The sequence below is a fragment of the Nomascus leucogenys genome, chromosome 7b, assembly GCF_006542625.1.
Source record: "Nomascus leucogenys isolate Asia chromosome 7b, Asia_NLE_v1, whole genome shotgun sequence".
NCBI classification, from domain to species: Eukaryota; Metazoa; Chordata; class Mammalia; order Primates; family Hylobatidae; genus Nomascus; species Nomascus leucogenys.
Window position 1 is genome coordinate 6,543,663 of NC_044387.1, and position 24,819 is coordinate 6,568,481.

Below are 24,819 nucleotides of genomic sequence, written 5' to 3' on the forward strand. Positions count from 1 at the left end.
GGCCCCTAGTGCCTCCTGGAGGTCACCATGCACACATCAGCCCTCAGTCCTATCACCAAATAATGGATGCCTGGTCACCCTTCCCCGCTTGGTGACACCAAGCACCCACCTTCCCAGACCCGCCCTCAGAAAACCCCAGGTTAGTGGAAGTTGGGTAGCGCCCTGGGCCTCAGCCAGGAGCCAGTGCTGCCCCATGTCCCTCCCACAACAGGAGCCATTTCAATCCTCCACACCCTCCCCTCACTCTCCAGGGTTGCAGTGCAAAAGCGTGGGTGCCCATTGTCCGCTGGGGCAGAGCAGCAGGTGCTGAGGCCCCTGGCTGATTTTGCACACTAGTCAAACCGGTTATTAGCACCTGTTTCCCAGATTGGACGAGGGAGCTGTTCTGGGGCTGGGATTGAATCCACTTACCTAAAATTCCCCAGACTTTAGCCAGGCTCCACATTGTCACAGGAATTTAAAAAGAGTAAGTGATAACTAGCACGTACCAGGGACCCTGCTCGGTGTTTTACAGACATCAGTCATCCTTTTCAATCCCAAAGGTAACCCTATGAGGGCCGTCCTGCCACATCTCCACTTGCAGAGGGGAAACTTAGGCGTGTGACACCCAGAGGCCTGTAAGCAATCGGTGAATGTGGCCAGGCCCCAAACATGACATGCTCGGACCGCTGTTCTACTGAGTGGAGTAACGAGGGGCTGAGGCAGGTGTTCTACCTGGGGAGAAAACGCCGGGGCAGAGGGACTCACGGAAAAGAAAGGTGGAGTCCAGGAGGCAGGGGAGGGGGCTTGGAGGGGACAAGCTAGAACCATGTGGCTGGTGGGGAGGGGCATTTTATTTTTATTTTTCCAAGATGGGGGTCTCGCTTTGTTGCCCAGGTGGGAGTGCAGTACTGCAATCACGGCTCACTGCAGCTTCGAACTTCTGGGACCAGGCAACCCTCCCGCCTCAGCCTTTCAAGTAGCTGGGACCACACGTGTGCGCCTGGCTAATTTTTATTTTTGTAGAGATGGGGTCTCGCTTTATTGCCCAGGCTGGTCTGGAACTCCTATTCTTGAGAATTTTCCCTATAGTCATAAGAAATATTGGTTTTTAACTTTCTTTTTTTCTAATGTCTTTGTCTGGTTTGGTATCTGGGTAATACTGGCCTCATAGGACATGTTGGGAAATGTTCCTTCTTCCTCTATTTTTCATAAGAGTTTGTGAGGGATTCGTTGAATTTTTCTTTTTTTCTTTTTCTTTTTTTTGGGGTGGGGGAACAGAGTCTCACTCTGTCACCCAGGCTGGAGTACAGTGGTGAGATCTCAGCTCACTGAAACTCTGCTTCCTGGTTCAAGTGATTCTCCTGCCTCAGCCTCCTGAGTAGCTGGGGTTACAGGCACGCACAACCACTCCTGGCTAATTTTTGTATTTTTAGTAGAGATGGGGTTTCGCCATGTTGGCTGGCTGGTCTTGAACTCCCGACCTCAGGTGATCCGCCCACCTCGGCCTCCCAAAGGGCAGGGAGTATAGATGTGAGTCACCATGCCCAGCCCAAGGCTTATTTTTTAAGCTTTATGACATTCACATGGTCAAGTACGTTGATTGTGAATGCAATCACATTCACGTGGGGGTTTTTTTTTGCAGGTAAACAACCACGTAATCAGATCAACCTACGAAGCATTTCCAGCATCCAAGATGCCCCCAGGCCCCTCCCAGTCACCTCTCTCTGTAGCAGGGAGTTTCCCAGCTGCTGCTCCCTCCGATGTGAAGCTCGGACACCTCTTCTGCCCTAGATTTTTGCTAAGCGTTCAATCCTCTATCTCGGTCTTTTTTTTTAAGCTTTTGTTTTAGGTTTGGGGTACATGTGAAAGTTTGTCACATAGGTAAACTCATGTCATGGGGTTTGTCGTACAGATTATTTCATCACCCAAGTATGAAGCCCAGTACCCAATAGTTATCTTTTCTGCTCCTCTCCCTCCTCCCACCCTCTGAGAGGCCCCAGTGTGTGTTGTTCCCCTCTATGTGTCCATGTGCTCTTACCATTTAGCTCCCACTTATAAGCGAGAGAACATATGGTATTTGGTTTTCTGTTCCTACATTAGTTTGCTAAGGATAATGGCTTCCAGTTGCATCCATGTTCCTGCAAAAGACATGGTCTCATTCTTTTCTATGGCTGCATAGTATTCCATGGTGTATATGTACTACATTTTCTTTATCCGATCCACCATTGATGGACATGTAGATCGGTTCCATGTCTTTGCTGTTGTGAATAGCGCTGCAATTAACATTTGCGGGCATGTGTCTTTATGGTAGAATGTCAGTCTCATTTTTCTACTTTCTCTTGGTCCCTACACAAAAAAGAAATCATGTGAAGGATGTGTTTTGAAGTCCTTTTAAATCCTTTTTAGATCAAGGTAGGGTGTAATAAAGGAAGGATGGAGCATTTGGTCTTGGTATTACGATCTATACAATGGGCAGTTTACTGTCCTCCCAGGGACCCCAGCTCTGGGGTCTTCAGCCTCCTACGACCACGGTTCCCCTTCGTTATGACTTGGGTAGGGGCCGGGGTCATGCCTCGGCTCCTGGCCCCTCTTTGGTGCCAGGCCGGGGCACAGAAGACAAGTCTGTACCCAGCTCTGTAAAGGGAAGTAAGCAGCTGCACCTGGCACCCCAGAGGTGGGTGAGGTCTGGGGGTGGGCAGGAAGGCTGGAGCTGAGTCACTGCAGTCAGAGGTCCTCCTCGACAGCTTCAGGACAGCCAGCCTTCTCCTGTCCCTTGACCTCAATCACTGGGACAGTTCTCAGGTCCCCCAGGGGCACTGGCTAAACAGATGCTGTTAACAGGGCCACCTGGGGCTTGACTCTTCCCTTTTGTGGCTGAGTCGTGGTGATATCATGAAGAGTTGGTTGCCTCTTCCCCTGGAGAACTGAGCCTGTGTTCCAGGGACAGCCCTGGCCAGGAGGTGTGGTGCCCCGCACCGGCTCAGCCCAAACCAGCCACCTGGCCCACGGCCTCCCCAGGCTGCAGCGCCCTGTCTGTGAATGGGGATAATATCTCACTTCACGGGGCTAGGAGGGGTGCATGGGAAAGTCCTTCGCACAGCACCTTGCCCTGGAAGGGTGCCTGATAAGGATCGGCTCCTTTCCAGCCTTGCTCACTTCTTGGGGACAATAACAAGGTTGGACCCAGTGTTCTGAGGGAGGCCTGGAGCTGCCATCCTGGCTCCCGCCTCCCCCTGCCTGCTGAGTGGGCCTCTGTGTCTCCATTTGCCTCTGTTCCTGACTCTCAGGTGGCCTGTCTGTCTCTCTCTCTCTTGCCCTGCGCTTTCTGCACAGCAGGCCTAGGAACATACCCGCTTGTCCCTCAAGCTCCATTTGTCCAGAATAACTCCACTCTGGCTGTCTCACAGGCAAAGCCTCTGAGCCGGTGGCCCGAGCCTTTTGATCAACATTCCACAGGAAATTCTTCTCCTTGGCTAATGGAGGTGGATCTTGGGTGTGCTCCAATTCCAGTGCCCACCTTCCATGGAGATGGACCAGCAGGCAGGCACCCCTCCACCTTCAAAGACCCACAGCTTGCCTGCTTCCTCTCGTGTTAATCTGGACAATTTACTCCTTTCACAAACCCTACAGTGCATCAGGCTCCGTGCGGGGCACCGGATATGCAGAGGAGAGTCTGTGTTCTAGGTCAATAGAATGCTTTGTGCACACAGGGGTGAATTTTTTTTTCTAGTACTTGCGACTGATCAATTGCTTACCATTTCCCAAGTGTTCCTGAATTCGCAGCAGCTCTTAGTCATTCAGGAGTTTCTCAGTCAATGGATGTCAACATGACAACTGTCAAATGGCACCCCTGGGGCATTCTCTGAAACATAGTTTCAGAAACTCTGAAACTATGCTGACATAGTTCAATTTCCCTGACTTACAGGTGGGGGAACTAGAACCCAGACCGAGGTAGTGACTTGCCCCAGGCCTCCTGGCGGAGTCCAGGATCCACGTACGCTGGAGTCTGGGGCCCAGGGTGGAGATTAAATCCCGGCGTGTTAGAAGCCAGGTGCAGCCACCAGGATACAGAGAGGAGCTATAGGTCAATAGGGAGCAAGTCTGCCTGCTACCAAGGTCTAGGCTATGCCAACCACCTCTTCTTTCTCCTCCTCTTCCTCTCCTTCCTCTTTCTTCTCTGAAGGCCTGGGCCATGTGACTTGTTGACCTCCTTTTGTGTTTAAACCACAGCTTCTCTGCAGATACAAAGATTTCCAGATAACTGTCCTCCTCCACTGCTCCCCGCCACACTGGTGGTCCTCCTCGTTGATGGCCTAGGCGACCTGGCCTGCTGGGCTCTTAAAGATCCAGGCCCCAGGCCAGGCGCGGTGGCTCATGCCTGTAATCCCAGCACTTTGGGAGGCTGAGGCAGGTGGATCACCTGAGGTCAGGAGTTTGAGACCAGCCTGGCCAACAGGGTGAAATCCTATCGCTACTCAAAATACAAAATTAGCTGGACACGGTGGTGTGTGTCTGTGGTCCCAGCTACTCAGGAGGCTGAGGCAGGAGAATCGCTTGAACCCGGGAGGTGGAGGTTGCAGTGAGCCGAGATCATGCCATTGTACTGCAGCCTGTGAAACAAAGCAAGACTCCATCTCAAAAATAAAAATTAAAAAATAAAGAGATCTGGGTCCCAGCTTCAGTGAGGTCCCTCTTCTGTCCCCTCCTGCTCTGGTTTTTCCTCTGACATCTTGTATCTCTGTCCATGGATCCTGTTTCAGCATCTCCTTCTTTTCCTATCTGTCAATGTGGGTCAGTCAGTTTTTCCTATGGGTCAGTCCTGACCTTTCTTTTCTTTTTTTCTCTTTCATTTGGATATAATTTCACAGTTGCCGAGAAGTTGCAAGAATGGTGAAAAAAAAAAAAACACTCAGAATCCCTTTGCCCACATTCTCCAATCATTACCATTTTGCCATATTTGCTTTCTCCCTGTAGACGTACACATATAGATGGTTATAGATACAAAGATTTTTTTTCTTAATTGTGGTGAATTTGCAGATATCAAGCCTCTTTGCTCCTCAATGGATCAGTGTATTTCCTAAGAGTGAGGGCTTTTTCTTACATAATCACAGTACTTTTTTTTTTTTTTGAGACAGAGTCTCACTACATGGCCCAGGCTGGTCTTGAACTCCTGGCCTCAAGTGATCCCCCTGCCTTGGACTCTCAAAGTGCTGGGATTATAGGTGTGAGCCACCATGTCCGGCCAGATGCAGCATTATAATTTAATTCACAGTTCATATTTCAATTTTGCCAGTTGTCCCAATAATGTTATTTATGGCTAGTTCTCTGCACCACCCCTGCCATCCCCAGCTGGGGTTGAATATAGCATCATGTCTTCCATTACGTTGCGGTGTCTCCTCAGTCACCTTCAATCTGCCTTCCTTTATCTTTCATGGTCTTAATTTTTTGTTTTTTGGAGAGTACAGACAGGCAAGTTATTGGTAGAATGTCCCCTAATTTACATTTATATTCCCTCATAATTATATTTGGTTGTGCATTTTTGTCAAGAATATTACAGAGGTAATGTTTATTAATTCCATATTGCTGTTGTAACAAATTACCACAAATTTAGTGGCTTAGAACAACACACATTTGTTATCTTACAGTTTGGGAGGTCAGAAGTTCAAAATGGGTTTCACTGGGCTAAAATCAGAGAATGTCAGCAGAACTGCGTTCCTTCTGGAGGCTCAGGGGAAGAACCCGTTTGCTTGCCTTTTAGAGACATTTCGTGTTCCTTGGTATGTGGCCCCTTTTCCGTCTCCAAAGACAGCACAGTACATCTCTAATCTTTCTCCAAGTGGGACCTTCCACAGACCATCAGAGGGTCTGGGACGTGCAGGTAAATGCAGGACGAGGTTTATTGCACACTGGCATTTATGCAAATATTTTAAAAACACTCTCTAAGCCGGGGGCAGCTCACGCCTTTTTTCTTCAAACTTTTTTTTTTTTTTAAGACACTCTTTCTCACTCTGTCACTCAGGCTGGAGTGCAGTGACATAAACATAGCTCACTGCAGCCTCAAACTCTTGGGCTCAAGTGATTCTCCCACTTCAGCCTCCCCAGTAGCTGAGACTACAGGCATGCGCCACCATGCCCAGCTAATTATTTTATTTTTTTGTAGAGACAGGGTCTCACTTTGTTGCCCAGGCTGGTCTTGAAGTCCTTGGTTCAAATGATCTTCCCACCTCGGTCTCCCAGAGTGCTGGGGTTACAGGTGTGAGCCACCTCACCCAGCTTCTTCCAACTTTTAAGGACTTTGTGATTATATTGGGTTCACCCAGAAAATCTAGAGTAATTTCCCTATTTTAAGATCCATAATTTAATCACATCTGCAAAGTCCCCTTTGGCATGTGAAATAACATATCCTCGGGTTCTGAGTAGTAGGATGTGGACATCATTGGAGGGTCATTATTCTGTCTTCCATGTAATGTTTGTCCTCAGGGAGCTCATAATATCCAGTTATTGGTGATGATAACTTTGATTACTGGCGATGGCTCTACAACAGAGTTAATCCACTGAGACCTATATTGACTTTTGTAATTAACAGTAATTTGTGAGGGTGATACTTTGAAACGATGTTAATATCCTGTCCATGCTCCCTACCCGGTTTAGCCTCTGTTGATGAGTCTCTGAATCCTCTTATTACTGAGAATCTTGCAAAATGTTGACTCTCCATTTCCACATTACCTTCTTTTTTTTTTTTTTTTGAGATAGAGTCTTGCTCTGTTGCCCAAGCTGGAGCACAATGGTGCGATCGATCTTGGCTCACTGCAACCTCCGCCTCCTGGGTTTGAGTGATTCTCTTGCCTCAGCCTCCCAAGTAGCTGGGATTATAGGCACATACCACCACGCCCAGCTAGCTTTTGTATTTTTAGTAGAGACGGGGTTTCACCATGTTGGCCAGGCTGGTCTTGAACTCCTGACCTCAGGTGATCCACCTGCCTCGGCCTCCCGAAGTGTTGGGATTACAGGCGTGAGCCACTGCGCCCTGCCTAGAGAGTGTTTTTAAAATATTTGCATAAATGCCAGTGTGCAGTAAACCTCGTTCTGCATTTACCTGCACGTCCCAGACCCTCTGATGGTCTGTGGAAGGCCCCACTGTGTCTCCCTCACCCATTCCCCTCAGGGGGTCGTCTATGACTACTGCTCTGGCAATATCGCCATCAGCCTTCTCTTCTGTGTCACCCTTGTGGATCCGCTGGAGGAGTTCTTGTGGGTACTTAATTTCATCTGTTGCCCTGCTTGATTTCCAGAACAACTATCCAGGTGACAGGGTTGTGGGTGAGTTCTCTCAGAGGCTCTTCCTGGCCGCAGGAGTGCCTTGGCCTTTCCAGCGTTCAGAATCTGCTCCCTGCCACAGGCAGTACACTGGTCCCTACTCACACACCTGGGGGAGTGGGTGGCTGCTGCCAGCCGGGATCCCACTGTCTCTGCTGGAGGGCCCACCCTGGGGCTGGACAGTTGCTGGTGGCTCTGTATTTAAGGTTTGGAGGTGCAGGGTTCCAGGAGAGCAGAAAGGCCTCTGTAGGTTCTCACATCCACGCCTCCTCACATTGGGCTGAAAAAGTGCTGACCCGAGAGAGCCAGGAGCCTGGGAAAACCCACATCATGGAGGCTGGGGCTGGCCCCGAGACCTCCCTTTCCCTCAAGTCCCTCCCTGGAACCAGCACAGCTGCGGACTTAAGCCTGGTTTGACCCCAAAGACCAGGTGTCCTGGGTCCGACTCTGCCACTTCCTGGCTGTCACCATCCTGGGCTGCGCCTCAGTTGCCTCATTTGCGTAATGAGGACTGGAATAACACCTGCCCAGACTACCAGAGATCAGGCAAGATTTGGTCCCACTCCCCTGCCGTGTCACCCAGAAACCTATGACCCGATGTGGATCCGGGGCGGGCGCGTGGGGGCGGCGCCAGCGTATACACAGCGCGCGGGCACTTCTGGGGCGCACCTGGCGCACAACTGGAGTGGGGGCTGATCGCGACCCGGGGACTTCATTGGCTGGGGCGCAGGTGACGCAGCCCGGGGGCGGCGCAGGGAGAACCAGCCCCAGCCCGGCTCCCTCCAGAGCCCACATTTGGGCCCAGCCCCGTCCAAGGCTACATCCCGGCCCCATCCTGGGTCGCGGAGTGACCCTTCCTCGTCCCGATCACCCCGCCCGGTCCACCTGCCATGGGCTTCTTAGAGGAGGAGGGCAGCTGGAACCTGTCCTTCTCCGGCGCCGGCTACCTCTGCGCCTACCAAGTGGGCGCCACCGAATGCCTGCGCCAGCGCGCCCCGCGCCTCCTCCAGGGCGCCCGCCGCATCTACGGTTCCTCGTCTGGGGCGCTCAACGCAGTCAGCATCGTCTGCGGCGAGTCGGTCGGTGAGTCCCGGACTGCGGGAGCGAAAAGGGGCGGGGACACCTTAACGAAAGCGGATTGAGCCCAGAGACGCTGGTGCCTGGCGCTGTACTCTGCGTCCTCTACCCCCGGCACAGCCCCATTTAATCCCATGAGTACACCGAGGGCTGGGGACTAGGTGACCCCCATTTGCAGAGGAGGGATCGTGGCTCAGAGCCAGAAACTCTGTTTCCCAGGTCGGCGGGGCAAAAAGTGAAAAGGTGAACGGATCATTTGAATCCAGGGCCGAGCCCAGAAATTCTGAGCTGGAGTGGGGAGGACCCCGCTCCCATTGCACCTAGGAGGGCGGTGGGGGTGTGGAGGGGCTGGCAGGACCCCTGGGCGCTGAGGTCTCCCTTTCCCTGCCCCCACTGCAGACTTCTGCTGCTCCCACCTCCTGGGCATGGTTAGGCAGGTGGAGCGGCTGAGCCTAAGCATCCTGCACCCGGCCTACGCGCCCATCGAGCACATCAAGCGGCAGCTGCAGGACACTCTGCCCCCTGACGCCCACGTCCTGGCCTCCCAGCGGCTGGGCATCTCGCTGACCCGCTGGCCCGACGGCCGCAACTTCTTGGTCACTGACTTCGCCACCCTCGATGAGCTCATCCAGGTGGGCGGGGTGGGGGGGGGCCAGGGCTTGGCTGGTGGGCGGCAGGTGGGCGGGCTCCATCTAGTCCAGAGTGACATCCAGGTACTTCCCCGGCAGACGTTTCTGCAGGGGCGGAAGGAGGGAGGGCGGGCGGACCTGTTTGTAGGTGAGGAAACTGAGGCCCAGAGAGGGTCGGCAGGGTGGGTCTGGAGACTTTCCAGGTTGCTGCACACAGAAGGGTCTGGCTGGGGAACGGCAGAGTCAGGCTGCTAAGTCAGGGCCCCCACAGGGACTGCTCTTTCCAGAGGGCAGCTGGCTAGCCCCAGCCTCCACCCCACTCCATCCTCCCGCCGCTTTTTGGCGGTGGGCTGACATTTATTGAACACCTATTATGTGCCAGTCACTGTTCTAGGCACTGTGACTGTAACAGGGAGCAAAACAGACAGAAACCCTTGCCTCCTGGGGCTTCTATGCTCAGTGGTTCTGGGGGGCAGGCGGTATCGATAATGAACTCATCTCCAAGTAAGGAGGTAAGGAACCATCCAATATTGAAATGAAATAGGATATCTAAAAAAGATGCTTCACATAGATCCTGACACTATTGACATTTGCCAATAGTGTGCACGTGCACGCTCAAGTGCAGGCACACAGTGTGACAACCAAAAATGTCTCTGACATTGTTAGGTGTCCTGTAGGGGAGAAAATCACTCCTAGTTGAGAACCACCAACCCAGAGCTTGCAAACTTTTGAATATAGGACTTTGTCTCATGGAACCCTTGGAAACACCCCACCTCTCTCTGGGAGGTGCAGAACCCATCCTGGCCCTGACCAGATGGAGATGCAGGTGACAGTTTTGTTCCCACAGACTGATAACAGTGATGGCAGCTAATGTGTACTGAGCAGCTACTATGTGCCACGCCCCATCCCAACTGCTACACAGGCAAGGAGTCTGGGCCACTCTTTGGGGTCCCCGGCTGGCTTCCTCAGGAGCCTGCACCTGGCCTCCTTCCCTGCACACCCACAGAAAGAGGAGGTGGGTGTCAAGACAGAGGTGCTCCAATCCCTGCTTCCCTTGGAGAGCTTGGCTGGGAGGAGATGCCTCAGCTCCCTCATCTGGACGTAGGACTGAGGACACCTCCTTTGCAGGCTGTTGGCATTAGAAACCGTGCCCAGGGGAGGTTCTGAATGCAAGAAGCATGCACAGTTGTGTTCCCGCTGACTCTTCTCTTCCTAGGCCTTGGTCTGCACCTTATACGTTCCTTTCTACTGCGGGCTGATCCCCCCGAAGTTCAGAGGGGAGGTGAGTGCACTTTGGAACCCTGTTCTGTGCTCTGGGCAGCCTGGGGTGCACACCGGGGAGAGGTGCTCGGGTGGAGGAAACCAGCGCTCCTTGAGCACCTACTGTGTGCCAGGCTCTCCCCCTGCTCCTGGGGGGCATTCAGCCTCCTGGGCTGGAGTGGCCCTGGTGACTCAGGGACAGCTGGAGGGTCACCGGCTGCAGCCAGTGTGGGAGGCCCTCTGAGAGGGCAGCACCACCCACCTGCCCTCCACAAATTGCAGCGCTACATCGATGGGGCTCTGAGCAACAGCTTGCCCTTTGCGGACTGCCCCTCCACCATCACGGTGTCGCCCTTCCATGGGACAGTGGACATCTGCCCCCAGAGCACCTCCCCCAGCCTGCATGAGCTGAACGCCTTCAACTTCAGCTTCCAAATCTCCACCGAGAACTTCTTCCTGGGGTTCATGTGTCTCATACCCCCCAGCGTCGAGGTAGGTCTGGCCCTGTGATGGTGTTAGAGGCTTGGCCAAGGTCAAGGGCCCCGTGAGTCAGACTCTGTGTGCTCCTAGCCCCCACTGCCCCCCGAGCCTGAAGGCAGTTACAACACATGTCCCAAGTCTCACGGCCAAACACCTGAATCCTAAGCTTGGGGTTCAGTTGTGTCCTTACTGTTCTTGCTGCCTTGAGCCAGTGATGAGTGAGGACTGGCCCCATGTCAATGGGACACACTCGCGCCAACTCTGCTCAGCTGGCCTTTGAGCAGGGCCTTTGCCTGTGCTCCTCTGGGCCAGGGTCTGTAGGCAGGTACCGGTATCATTTCCATTTCTCAGGGGAGGATGCTATGGCTCAGAGAGGTTAAGCAACTTGTTCAAAGTCACACAGCCTGGTAGCAGCAAAACCAGGATTCAGACCTTCAGCTGGCTCAGGCCCATGCTCTTGACCACTGTCCTTGACTGTGGCCAACTTGACCATCCATTGTGGAGGCAAGGCACAAATGCAAAGAAAAAAACGAAGGAAGGGTTTTTTACCCCTTGGTATTTCTGGAAAATAGACAATTCGACAACTATTGAAATATACTCCTCCTGGATCCGGGTGTGGTGGCTCATGCCTGTAATCCCAGCACTTTGGGAGGCCAAGGCTGGCAGATCACTTAAGGTCAGGAGTTTAAGACCAACCTGGCCAACATGGTGAAACCCTGTCTCTACTAAAAATACAAAAATCAGCTGGGCGTGGTCGCGCATGCCTGTAATTTCAGCTACTCAGGAAGCTGAAGCAAGAGAATTGCTTGAACCTGGGAGATGGAGAGTGCAGTGAGCCGAGATCATGCCATTACACTCTAGCCTGGGTGACAGAGTGAGACTCCATCTCAAAAAAAAAAAAAAAAGGAAAGAAAGAAACACACACACACACACACACACACACACACTCTCTCTCTCTCTCTCTCTCCTCTGCCCCAACCACATCCTGGCTCTTCCTTGTCCCTTCTACCTCTCAGGTTTGTGTAGTGCTTTCTAAGTCACGAGACAAAGTCATGTTCATTTACCCTGGTACTCCCCACACCCCTGGGTGGGCAGGAAACCCCAGCCCCATTTTCTAGATAAGGAAGCTGAGGCACTCAGAGAGTTGGCACTGCCATGCTGAAGTCTCACAGCAAGGATGTGAGGGGGACAGCACCCTTTGCCACCAGTAGGACTTTAATCAGACAGGCAGGTGGGGCTCCTGGTTCCTCAGCCCACCTCAGTCTGGTACTGGAAGTGAACATCAAAGGGGCAAAGAGAACCCCCAACCACTGCCCTACAAAGGGCCAGACAAAGTCCTAGCCATCCCAGGCCTTGTTATCCCATTTTCCAGAGGCAGAAACTGAGGCAAGAGAAGGGAGGGGCTGGGGCAAGAGCAGCCAGGGTGTCTCAGAGGGGAGATGCAATGGACCTGCAGGGACAGAACTAGCCAAGCAGATCTATGCTGCCTGCAGGCCTCTGGCCCCTCCTGCCCAGTGCTAAGGTCCCCAGGGGTCCCTGAGCCCTGCTGAATGGTCACTTGGGGAAAATAGGCTGGGCTGGGACTATCTCCAGTTGAAGATAAGTCTCTGGCCTGTGACATCCGCTCGAGGGGCAGGTCCAGGCCTTGCCCATCCCACCCTTGCCCTGTGTGTTGGCAGGTAGTGGCCGACAGCTGCAGACAAGGCTACCTGGATGCCCTGAGGTTCCTGGAGAGACGTGGTAGGTGGCAGTCCACAGTGGCTGGGGATCCCGTCCCACATGGTGCCAGGTGGACCCTGCCTCTTGGGCCTTTGACCTGCTAGGGACCTGGGCTCGCTCACTCTCTTCCTCATCCTCTGCTCTGTGCTGGACCTGAGCTGAGTACTGGGGACTCAGAGAAGAATCACATACAAGTTCCACTGCTGAGCAGCCCGCAGCCTGGTGCAGGGGGACAGGCTCAGAGAGAGACAACCCAGGGAGATGGGTGCAGTGACAGAGGGATGCTCAAGGCTGTGGGAGTCCAGAGGAGGCATTGGACTCAGCCTGGGAGTTGGGGGTAGGCAAGGAGGGCTTCCTGGAGGTAGTGACAGATAAGCTGGGTTTTGACTAGTTATGAAGACACCAGCAAAACTGAAGATTCCAGCAAAAGAAGAGGGCATTCTAGGCAGAGGGAAAAACAAGAGAGAAGGCACAGAGGCAGGCCCCTTGACGGCACATAACTGAATATGGCAGGAGGTGTGTGTGTGTGTGTGCGTGTGTGTGTGTGTGTGTGTGTGTGTTCCTGGGGCAGTGGGTGTGCCAGAGAGGTCTGGGCTGGAGAGCCTGAACATCATCCACAGGACAGTGCTCTTCAAATTGGTGGAGTAGACGTTCAGACGCAGGCCACCTGGCTCCAGAACTCATGTGCTCAAGTCCTACGTTGCAACCAAAAACACGCAATCAGGAGGCATTTGGCAAGCGCTTAATATGTGCCCAGATGTGAGCTTAAGCTTTATGTATTTATCTTGTTTAATTCTCAGAGTAACTGTATAAAGCAGGTCTTACTTTTCCTTTTTTACAGAGCTGGAAACTGAGGCAAAGGGCATTGGGTCACATAGCTTGCAGGTGGTGGAGCCAGAAATCGAACTCTGGATTGTGTCTTTGGGGTCTGGGCTCTGATGAGCCACTCGAAAGTGGGCAGGGAGCAGGGCAGAGCAGAGCCAGGGGAAGGCAGAAGGGAGTCATCCGGAATAAGCCGTGGGTCCGTCCCACAGCACAGTGGATCCCCAGAACTGGGTTTGGGCACTGAGGGATGTGGGCAGCATGGGGCGTCTTGGGGAGGCTCAGATGCCTGACTTATCCTCTCCCTTCCCCTGACCTAGGACTCACCAAGGAACCAGTGCTATGGACACTGGTGTCTAAAGAACCCCCAGCCCCGGCTGATGGAAACTGGGATGGTGGCTGTGACCAATGCCAGAAGGGGGGCCTGTCTCTCAACTGGAAAGTGCCCCATGTGCAAGTCAAGGACGTACCCAACTTTGAGCAGCTCTCGCCAGAGCTGGAGGCTGGTAGGGACTCTTCCTGCATTTGCTCACCTACCAGGGCCCTGCATTCAGGGGCCCGGGCTCAGGGACCCTGCCTTGAAGGCACTTGTGGTCTGGAAGAGGACAGGACTCACTTACTGAGCACCTACTAAATGCCAAGTGTGGTACTATGGGCTTTTTACATGTGGTATCATTCATTCTTCCCCACAACACTGGGCCTAGGCATTATTCGTACCCACTTCACTGATGAGGAAACCAAACCTCAGAGAAAGGAAGGGACTTACCAAGGGCTCAGAGCCTGCAACTAGGGGATTTGAACCCAAGCCTGTGCCTGCGAAAGCCACGTCTTTGCCCACTGCCCCGGAAAGGGTGGGAGTGTTGACAGACATAGGAGAGGCACACACAGAGGGTTCTGGATTCCCCAGATGAAAATGAACTCATTCCATCCTTCTAACAACCATCTGAGGATAGTACAGAATTGTTCTCATTGTACAGATGAGGAAACCATAGCACAGAGAAGTTAAGTGACTTGCCCAAGGTCACACAGTAGCAAATGGCAGAACCAGGGGTTCTACTCAGAACCATTTAGTCTGCTCTCCTGCTGTGTGACTAAATGTCACAACTGCAACAACAGGAAAGTACAGAGTCCCACAGGCACATGTAATGATGGCGGGGGGTGAGTTTGAGCGGCATCTAAGTGAAGCTGGAAAGGAGATGTTGGCCAGGCCAAGAGGCAGGAGAGCATCGGGGAGCGGGCATGGCACGTGCAAAGGTCCTGGGGTTGGGGAGGGAGAGCCAGGAGGTCCCTGTGGCTGCAGCATGAGGGGCAGGCAGCAGAGGTGAGCTTGGGAGGCTTGCAGGGTGGGCAGGTGGCCTTGAAAGCTGTGGGAGGAGCGAGTGAGGTGGGCGGGAGGGGGTGGTGGACCCAGCTGGGTGGGAAGAGGCTGAAGGGGTGGGAGGCTGGGAGGAGAGTGATGGCTGTCGAGGCCAGATCAGGGAGTGGGGTGGGCAAGGGGATGAGGAGGGGGCCCCTTTCTATGCCGGAGACCACACGAGGACGTGCAGAAACGGGCGTGGACCTGTGCAGAGCCCCTGAGGTCCAAGCTTGGGATTCTGGAACCCGGCAGAGTCTGTGTCCCTGCAGCCACACGGGGGCACCAGAGAGCTGCCTCGGGTGGAGCACCAACTCCTGGGCGCTGCGCCCTCCCCAGCTGGGGAGGGAATTGTGAATCTCATCTCTAATCCTCACCTGCCTGCCCAGGGAGGAATGTCCTGCCGGAATCCCCAGTTTACAGAGAAGGAAGCCAGGACTTGTCCTAGGACACTAGGCAGGTGGATGTGGAGCAGGGTCTCTGGCCTGTGCTGTGAACCCTCAAATGCCCTGTCTCCAGAGGGCAGTGGCCAGAGTGGACGTGGTGGCCTGAGCTGTGGCCTGGGCTATGTCTGGAGGCTGGGACTTGGGCTCTGGCTCCGTCCCAGCTCAGATGCTGGTTCCTTCCACTCTGGTCAGGTCAGTGAATAGAGGACCCAGGAAATGGTTGCTGTGGTCACAGATGCAGCTGTGGTTATTAATAACGCTGTCGTGTTACTGTTACTGAGAGAGTGTGGTGAGAGCATCTGTCCCAACCTAGCAGGCCACAGACTTTCCAGAAGGGCAGGAGAGGTAGAAAGAGCTCAGGAGCCTGAGAGTCCTCAAGTCCATCCTGGTCCTGCCACTTCCTGTTGATGGTCCTTAGGCAAGTCACTTCTCCACTCTGAACCTCAGCCTCCTCATCTACGAGAGGGCATACACCACCTGTCTCATGGACAACGATGAGCGCAGAGCTACCTGCTGGCCTGTGGTGGGGGCTTGCTCAGTGTTGCTTCTTCATCTGCAGAAGGTGGAGGGGGTGCAGTCTCTTACTGTGTGAGATGGGGGGGCTCAGGCTGCTGGTCCACAGGCTCCAGGTGGGCAGGGCCATGCCGGGGCTTCTCTTGCAGCACTGAAGAAAGCATGTACAAGGGATCCCAGCCGGTGGGCCTGCTTCTGGCGCTCAGGGCCTGGACAGGTGCTGACGTACCTGCTGCTACCCTGCACGCTGCCCTTCGAGTACATCTACTTCCGCAGCAGAAGGTAAGGCTCGGCCAGGGGGCCTGGGAAGGGCCTGGCTTGTGGCGGAGACTGGTGCCCATGGCAGGGGGGGCGGCTGGCACACTGGGTGGTCAGGGCTGGGCGGGGTGGGGGGAGCCCGGCTGGTGTCCCCACACTGTGTGGCATTGGCTGCATGACTCAGAGCCTCTGTGATCTCCTCTGCAAAATGAGACTGGTGGGGAAGTGGCATGGTGGGTACAATTGGAAGCCGGGGGCTTCCTGGTCGGCCTCCTGGGCCCTACACTGTCTCCCTGACCTTGGACCATTGCTCCACCCATCAGAATCTCAGGTTGGCTGTGTGGCTGGGCCTGAGTCTCTTGACCTCTCTGGGCTACAGGTTTCTTTTCTCTTCTCTTTTCTTTCTTTTTTTTTTTTTTTGACGGAGTCTCACTCTATTGCCCAGGGTGGAGTGCAGTGGCGTGATTTCGGCTCACTGCAACCTCCGCCTTCCGGGTTCAAGCAGTTCTCCTGCCTCAGCCTCCTAAGTAGCTGGGACCACAGGCGCGCACCGCCACGCCCGGCTAATTTTTTTGTATTTTAAGAGAGACGGGATTTCACCTTATTACCCAGGCTGGTGGGGAACTCCTGAGCTCAGGCAGTCTGCCCGCCTCGCCCTCCCAAAGTGCTGGGATGACAGGCGTGAGCCACCGCTACGGGTTCCTTTTCTGTAAAACAAGCCCCTTCCAAGTCAGGCTGGCTGTGGTTAGGCTCTCAGTAACATTCTAACTTGCTGGTTAATGTGCCCCTCGGCATCAGTTGTTCATTCATTCCACCAGCAGTTTCTGAGGACCTCTCAGGGGCCAAGGCCTGGCTGGGGGCCATGGAAGCAGCCCTGACGCAGACCCAGCTCCTGGCCTGGTGGAGCTCACGACCTACAAATTATCACACACTCACCTGTAACTACAGCTCCACCTAGAGGTTCCCTGGGAGAGGTCTACACTGGCTTCCAGCTGCACAGCTCAATCTAGGGACTCTCTGGCCAGGGAAGGCTGCCCGGAGGAGATGACTCTTAGACTATAATTGGAAGGATGAGTCAGCATCCACCAGGCAAAGAGGACAAGGAGAACGTTCTCGGCAGATGGCACAGCATGTGCAAAGATCCAGAGGCAGGAGGGAGGAAGGCCCATTCGAGGAGCAGGAAGGGAGGCCATAAAGCTGGAGCCTCAGGGAGTGTGCCGTACGCGACGCAGGGGAGGCTGGAGGGGCAGATGCACGGAGCTCTGGAGCCAGCCGAGTGTGGTCTTTGTCCGGAGAGTGGTGGAAAGGCTGGGAAGGGTTTAAGCAGGGAGGTGTCATGGGGAGACGTGTATTTTTAAAAATTCTCTGGAAGAAGGTCTATGACGGTGAACCACAGGTCTCTGTCCTGCTTGATGTTGAGTTAATGACTGGGTCAGCCGTGCTGTTGAAATTGCCAGTGGCCCAAAGCCAAGAGAGCTTTCTCTATCGACAGATTCTCCTCACGCTGAGCTGGTTACGGAAACCACAAGTTGAAATCCAAAAGTATAAATGTAAAGTCCAACCTTTTCAGTTAAAAAAAAAAAAACTCATTGTGTGAGCCCCAAAGGGGAGCCTGCCCAGACCACAGGGAAGTTCACTCTTGGTATATTTCACAATACATATGTTCAACACGTAGGTTGCATTAATAGAGGCAGGAGGTCCAGAACAAGGGAGGTGACAGTCCAGCTTATGTCTTGCCGTCACACCACACTCTCTGGACTACACGCCTAGTTTGAGCTCTGGTGTAGGGGCCCCTCCAAGGGTGCTGCGGTGCAGGTTGAGGCCCTGCAGTGGCCAGTGTCTGAGGTGTCCGCCAGGGCTTTCTCACACCTGGCCCCACAGGGCTGTGGCCCTGCAGACAGACTCATGCTGTCTCTCCTCTCTGCTGGGATAAGATGCAGTTCCAAGGACCCTGAATCTGGGGCTGGCTCCATCATGAAGGCAGTGGGGAACCACGGGGACATCTTGAGCAAGAAGGGGCTCTGTCAGCTGTGTTTTCGGAGGGCCAGCAGCTTCTGAGAGGAGAGTGGACGAAGGGGCATGGGGTGGGGAGGGCAGGGGCTGGCCTGGAGAGAAGAGAGAGAAATGGACGGAGATAAGGAGGACGTTAGGAACTATGGGTGAGGTGACTGTCCTCATTTGACTGGTGAAGAAATGGAGGCCCAGACAGGTTCCCTGACCTGTGCAGGTCACCCAGCTGATGGGGAGGGAAGCTGGGCTGTACCCTCAAGCCAGCCTGACCCTAAAGGTCCACCCTCTCCCTCCCTGCGCTTCCTACTTGTTTCCTCTGGAGTCAAGGAACCTAAGGCCTGGCCACCTCTGCCAAGTCCAAAGTCCATTTCGGATCATTCCAACCCTGCAGGTGCCCCTGTGGCTCCGACCTGCTCTGCAACAGTGGCCGACGCTGCCGGCACTTCTTCCCTAACCTGGGCAGCCCTCAGGTGTAGGGGCTCCCGGCTCTGCTCTGGGCCTGTGGGGAGGGTGGGCTTGGTGAGGCCACACCCCAGGCTCACCTGGACAAAGCTGACCTGCCCCTTCCTCCAGGTTGGTGGCGTGGCTGCCCGATGTGCCGGCGGACTTGTGGTGGATGCAGGGCCTGCTGAGGAGCGTGGCCCTCGAGGTTTTCTCCAGGACCAAGGCCCAGCTCCTTGGGCCCGTCAGGTGAGGTGGGCAGAGGGCAGGGATGGAGAGGGGGTGGCTGTGCTGGGGGGAACGCACCAGCTACTTCCCTGGACCCTGGGCAGGCCGTCCATGCCATCTACCTGCCCACCTGCTTACCTGCATCCCTCTGGCCTACTCACGCAGCCATTGGCACGTGTATTGGTCACTGCTGTGCGCCCGACCTGTGCTAGACGCTCTACGACAGTCACCTCGGTCAGTCTGCATGACCTGCCAGGTGCAGTCACTGGGCCACCCATGGGACAGGTGCCTCTTGCGGCTTCACTAGCTCCCTGCCAGTCCTCCTGCCATTGTTCCAGACGTCCCCACGTGACCTCGGACGAGGCTGGCCCTGTGTGTGGTCTGGCCTGTGGTGGCCTGGTCCCTCTCCTCTAACCGGCCGTCCAGACTTGGGGGGTCCCCTGCGGCCCTCCCCCACCCACTTGACAGCTATCTGTTTAGCAGGGACATCAGTGCAGTTCTCTGGGGAGTGGTTGTTCCAGGACCTCCCTGACACTTCCAGCTCAGCCACATTGAGGGCCATAGGTCCTCCCTCAGAGCAGGATTTGGGGGAAGAGTGACCTGGGCTCACTGTGGCTGCGCCTCTGCACCCACGTGATTTCACCTATCCTTCCCGAGACCCAGGCATTTACCCGTGGCTTCTCCTCCCTCCACAGCCCTCCAGCCACTGGCGTCTTGGAAGCAAGCCCCCTCCAACCCCAGATAGCTCCTCATAGGGAGGAGCTCAGGCCCATCCATCAGGCCTGAGGGGGCCGAGCAGGGCCAGCCCCGTGACTGGTGTCCCTTGATTCCTGCTCTGGCCTTTGTCCTGTGTGCCCACATCTGCCCCAGAGGGAAGAGGCCCTGCCAATCTCCATGGAGACCCTGCAGCTTGGAGCTGGTTCCTTGGGGCACAGCCTGTCAGCATGTCCCCAGTCACTGTGTACCCAGGTCACCTGCCCTCCCTCTTGCATCATCTCATCAGGGAGAGAAAGGAGGACAGCCACAGAGACACACGTCTTACTTCCAGAATTTCCATGGGGGGACTAGGAGGGCAGCATTGCTGGGGAGAGGGGCTCCTGTTCTGCCGTGGAGCTGCCCACGGAGCACCTCACAGAAGACGGAGAAAGTGCCTGATGCCTGCGTCAGAGACCATAGGAGCCAATTGAGATGATGGGGTGGGGATGCTCCCCCCAGACTCTTTCTCAGTCCTGCAGTGGCCCTTGGGGGTGACCCCCGGGATCTACCCCACTCAGGAAACCTTGACTTCTGACTTCCTATCAGGTCCAGAGGGTGGAAGGCCCTGGCAGGAAGCAGGAGGAGGAGGAGAGGGGGTCCGGGTCTTTTCAGGATTCCAGCTGTGGGTGCTTCTATTGGGCCCGGTGGCCCCTGCTGCCCCCACAGCCTCATTCCTGCAGAAGGGTTGTGACGCACCTGTGCCTCTACCTGGGGCAGAGAGGATGCCAGGGACACCAGGCCTCTGGCCTCTCCATGAGTCACTGCTCTCCCCATTGGCAGAGCATGACCCATGCTGTGCCCCTGGCCAGGCCCTAAGGAAATGCTCAGCCTCAGTGGAGATGGGGAGGTTGGAGAGATGGAGGCGTGAGTGAGAATGGGAAGCAAAGGAATACATGTGGGAACTAAAGAGAAAATGACCAGCCTGGGCAGCATAGCAAGACCCTGTCTGTAAAAAAAAATAATAAAAACTTAGCTGGGCATGGTGGTGCATGCCTGTGGTCCCGGCTACTTGGGAGGCTGAGGTTGGAGGATCATCTGAGCCCAGGAGGTCGAGGCTGCAGTGAACCATGATCACGCCACTGCACCCTAGCCCAGGCAACAAAGTGAGCCCCTGTCTCTAAATAAATAAAGAGACAATGAGCCACTCATTCACTCTTTCATTCATTTATTCAGCTTATGCTTAGTGAGTTATAGGCCCTGGAGACACAACCTTGAAGAAACCTTACATTCTGGTGGGCGTTCGGGAGCAGATGCTGAACAGCAAATGGGAAAATGTAAATATGAGATTTTTCCAGGAGTGGTGGGGCCGTGAAGAAAACAAAATCGTGTGAGAGTGGGGCAGGGTGGGGGTGAGAGCAACATTGGCCCAGGTGGCCCAGGAAAGCCTTCCTGAGGTGACAGCTGAGCTGAGACTGAGGATGAGAGGCTGGGTTTTGCAGGTGGAGGCAATGGCAGGTGCAAAGGCCGTGGGGTGAGACTGAAGGAGAGAAGGGCCCACAGTGAGTGGGGGCGGGGGGAGCAGGGCAGGCAGGGGCTGGGTCAGGAGGGCACTGTCAGGGCATGGCGAGGAGTTTGGATTTGGGGAGCAAATGTGAGAGAAGGGAGCAAGTGGAGGAAAGGAGGCCCCAGTGCTGCAGTGGGATTGGAAAAGGAGGAGGAAGGGGCAGACAGTGAGCATGCAGGAGGCTGTCCCCTTCCCTCCAGGACCCCCAGGTCAGAGCAGGACTCTGCCCCTCTGGCTGTTTCCTGGGTGGGGGCAGGTATGGACACTGTCCCTGCAGCAGGAAAAGGCTGTCCCACTTGGAGCCAGGTGGTCCGCGGCTCCCACAACAGTGTCTGCAGAGCTGGGATGCTCTGTGCACTGTCCCCACCCTCAGGAACTGGGTTTGGCATTTCCTCTCCCAGTGGAGAGGGGAGACCCGGCCACCTGGGTCACCAGGCGAAGGATTTAGAGGCCTTTAGGAACATTCTGGCTCCCTGCCCTTTGTCCCTCGTCACGGACACAGGCCTCCATGCCCACAGGCACTCAGCCGCCCTTGATCACCCCTCCCTCGTCAGTTCTTTACATAGCGGGGGCTTTGACCTGTGCTTTGTCCCCATTGCTTCGCTTTGTGACTTAGACCAGGGAAAGATAGTTGGCCCCTCCTACCTCCCTCTCCATCACTCTCCTTTGCCAAGCAGTGTGTGGGGAAATGTTTCTGGCTCAGATGGTTGAATGTCTCAATTGCTTACAACATTCTGCTCTGAAAACGTCTCTTTGATCTCTATTATCTGTGGCTCATGCGTCAAAGTTATCTGCTGGCAACTAGACAATGGCAGAGTCCATTCACAAGCATCCCTGGCAGGACTTCATTGTTTTTAAGCACTTTCCTCGTTTTTATCTTATTTAACTCTTGGATTTTTGCTCACGTGGTGCTAAAATCCAACTGCCTGCATCTTCCCCATGGGTCCCAGCTCCACACCCTGGACTCACAGACTCTGCTTGCTCTGCCTGCCTGGGGAGAGGGGACAAAGGGTGTTGATCTTCTGAGGTCACTCTTCTCCATGGTGAACAGCTCACACCTTACAACCACTCCTCAGGGACATGGCCAACCCAGTGATGCTGTTAAGGGAGCTCCAGCCCCATAACCCGAGTTTGTTCACAACCTTCTGGGAGCATGGAGTCCAGCAGTGCCCCAGAGGTGATATGACCAGTACGGTTTCTAAATTGTCTTTTACCTCCCACCTCCTGACCACTGCCTCTATTAATGTAGCCTCAGAATGAATGAGCTTGACCTGGCTTACAGATCCATCATCTACCATTGGTGTGATGCCCTGCCTGGAGCCTAGAGGTGGCCCAGCTGACAGCCTAGGAACTGACCCAGGTCAGAATCCCCAACTTGTTACCAGGATCCTCCTGACACAGCCCCACATTATGGAGCAGAAAAGGGATCCTGGGCTATGAATTCAGGCTGACCTGGGATTGAGTCCCAACTCTACAAGTCAGCATTGATGTGACCCTGGGAAGTTCCTCACCTCTCAAGGCCTCAGGCCACTCTTGGATAGAATGGAGATGATAACACACGCCTCATGGAATATTTACTTGATAAAATTAAGTGCTCATGGCCGCGCATGGTGGCTCACACCTGTAATCCCAGCACTTTAGGAGTCCAAGGCAGGCAGACCACTTGAGGTCAAGAGATTGAGACCATCCTGGCCAACATGGTGAAACCTCGTCTCTACTAAAAATACCAAAATTAGCCAGGCATGGTGGCGGGCACCTGTAGTCCCAGCTACCTGGGGGGCTGAGGCACGAGAATTTCTTGAACACGGGAGGCGGAGGTTGCAGCAGGCCGAGATCGTGCCACTGTGCTCTAGCCTGAGCAACAGAGTGAGACTCTGTCTAAAAAAAAAAAAAAAAAATTAAGTGCTTACTGCAGACTATATCAAATGACGGAGATGACTGCTCAGAAAGGGGCAGTGGGGAGTGAAGGTGTGTTAATTACATTTCATAGTGTGCTGGGCACCAGACTGGGTGTGTCACCCACTGGGGGCCTCCTGTGAGCCTCACATCAGCCCCTGGGTAGAGAGTAGTCCAGGCAAAACACAGAAGAGTTGCCACTGGAGTCCAGACCTGTGCGATGTCAGAGCTCTCTCTGGCCCCTGTATCATGGTCTCCCACCAAGTCTGCTAAAGTTCTGGGTCTTCCACCCTCTTCTTTCCCCTGGTATCCCAGCCAGAAACCTCTCTGAGCCCTGGAGCCCTGGAGCAGCTATGGCTCCCATTTGTGGACCACATTCCTGGGCCGGCTACAAGCCTCCCTGCCTGGCTTGCTGAGTACCGGTTGCGTGCTGGGTGTTTCCTGCTGCCTGAGGCAGATCCCTTCCCCAAGGAGCTCCTATGCCTCTAATGCTATCTCCATGGAGGTAACGGGTAACGCAACCCTCACAAGTACACATCACCTTGCAGTTTACAAAGCCCATCATCTAAATCTCACTGTAACCCTGAGAGGTAGGCATTATCCTCCCCATTTCATGGGTGAGGAAACTGAAGCTCAGAGAGACAAGTGGCTGATCTGGAAATGCCCGTCTGTGCTCCAGGCAGCAGAAAGATCCCCGACTATCACAGCTTCATTGTGCACCTGCTCTAGGACACTGAGCAAGTCTTTTCCTTGATCAGCTCCTCAATTTCTTGTCTTGAAAGTCATGGGTTGGACTAGCTGGTTTCTAAAGAGCCTCCAGCTCCTCTCCAAGCCCATAACACATGTAATAAATGCCACCATGTAAGGGGAAGGAGAAATGATTTCAGGACGGGATTAGCCACAGAGGAACTGGTTTCTGAACTGGGTCTTTATGGATACTAGAATTTGGGTTGGCAGGAAGGTCATTCTGGAAGGGAAAGTGCAAGTGTAAATGTAGGATGGGGGTGACCCATAGTAAATTAAACTGACAAGGAATCTGAGGCTAAGAGAGCTGAGGTTCCTTGTCTCAGGTTATACATTCAATGGTGAAGTTTGCATTCAAGCCCAGGGCAGGCTGTGCTCCTGCTGTCTGGATACTAGAATTCTGGGTCAAAGTACTGATGCTCAGGGCTCTTCTGCAGAGATTCTAATGTAATTAATCTTGACCTAGACCTGTCTTGGCAGGAGTGTGCTTGGGGCCTGTGGTTCCTGAGCACTGGTGTCCTTGGGGACCACCCCATTGGTGTGACCACCTGTCTGAGCCAGTGCCCTGTGCTTCAGACTTGCTCTATGTCATCTGTGGGAAGGGGGCTGTTATATGCCCATCTGTAGCTGGAATCACGTGATGCTAGTAAAGTGATCTCTGCCCCAGCCCTATGTCCTGGTGTATTAGTCTGTTTCATGCTGCTATGAACTGAGACTGGGTAATTTATAAAGGAAAGAGGTTGGCTGGTCGTGGTGGCTCACACCTGTAATCCCAGCACTTTGGGATGCTGAGGTGGGTGGATCACCTGAGGTGAGGAGTTAGAGACCAGCCTGGCCAACATGATGAAATCCTGCCTCTACTTAAAATATAAAAATTAGCTTGGCATGGTGGTGGGCACCTGTAATCCCAGCTACTCAGGAGGCTGAGGCAGGAGACTTGCTTGAACCTGGGAGGCAGAGGTTGCAGTGAGCCGAGATTGCTCCGCTGAACCACTCCAGTCTGGGTGACAGAGCAATTCTCGTCTCAAAAATAAATAAATAAATAAATAAATAAATAAATAAATAAAGGAAAGAGGTTTAGTTGACTCATAGTTCTGCAGGGCTGGGGAGGCCTCAGGAAACTTATTACAATCACGGCGGAAGGGGAAGCAAACATGTCCTTCTTCACACGGCTTCAGGAAGGAGAAGTGCTGAGCAAAAGGGGGAAAAGCCCCTAACAAAGCCATTAGATCTCATGAGAACTCACTCACTATCATGAGACAGCATGGAGGTAACCACTCCCATGAGTCAATTACCTCCCACCAGGTACCTCCCATGACATGCGTGGATTATGGGAACTACAATTCAAGTTGAGATTTGGGGGGGGACACAGCCAAACCATAT

At 54.1% G+C, this 24,819-nt stretch overlaps 1 protein-coding gene across 3 annotated transcripts; it reads left to right on the forward strand.

The window, feature by feature from the left end:
• Positions 1 to 8,056: 8,056 nt before the first annotated feature.
• PNPLA5 (patatin like phospholipase domain containing 5) lies at positions 8,057 to 22,463 on the forward strand. Of its 3 annotated transcripts, XM_030815400.1 has the most exons (9): positions 8,057 to 8,382; positions 8,776 to 9,008; positions 10,222 to 10,287; positions 10,548 to 10,757; positions 12,425 to 12,485; positions 13,607 to 13,792; positions 15,749 to 15,881; positions 18,441 to 18,557; positions 19,232 to 20,440. In XM_030815400.1, the coding sequence occupies exons 1-9, from the start codon at positions 8,190 to 8,192 to the stop codon at positions 19,320 to 19,322; spliced, it is 1,290 nt and encodes a 429-aa protein (XP_030671260.1). In that variant the 5' UTR covers positions 8,057 to 8,189; the 3' UTR covers positions 19,323 to 20,440. The 3 variants fall into 3 exon arrangements, with proteins under 3 accessions (XP_030671260.1, XP_003281455.2, XP_030671261.1); XM_003281407.2 differs by lacking the exons at positions 8,776 to 9,008; positions 10,222 to 10,287 and having other exon boundaries at positions 8,190 to 8,386; positions 10,577 to 10,757; positions 19,232 to 22,463; XM_030815401.1 differs by lacking the exons at positions 8,057 to 8,382; positions 8,776 to 9,008 and having other exon boundaries at positions 10,108 to 10,291; positions 10,577 to 10,757; positions 19,232 to 22,463.
• The last annotated feature ends 2,356 nt before the right edge of the window (positions 22,464 to 24,819 follow it).

Excerpts from the sequence above, each read along its gene's own strand:
- PNPLA5 (XM_030815400.1), top strand. The coding sequence starts at position 8,190 with ATGGGCTTCTTAGAGGAGGAGGGCAGCTGGAACCTGTCCTTCTCCGGC. Across the intron at positions 8,383-8,775 it reads CGTCTGCGGCGAGTCGGTCG|ACTTCTGCTGCTCCCACCTC; the intron begins GTGAGTCCCGGA and ends CCCCCACTGCAG. Across the intron at positions 18,558-19,231 it reads CAGCTCCTTGGGCCCGTCAG|CCCTCCAGCCACTGGCGTCT; the intron begins GTGAGGTGGGCA and ends CTCCCTCCACAG.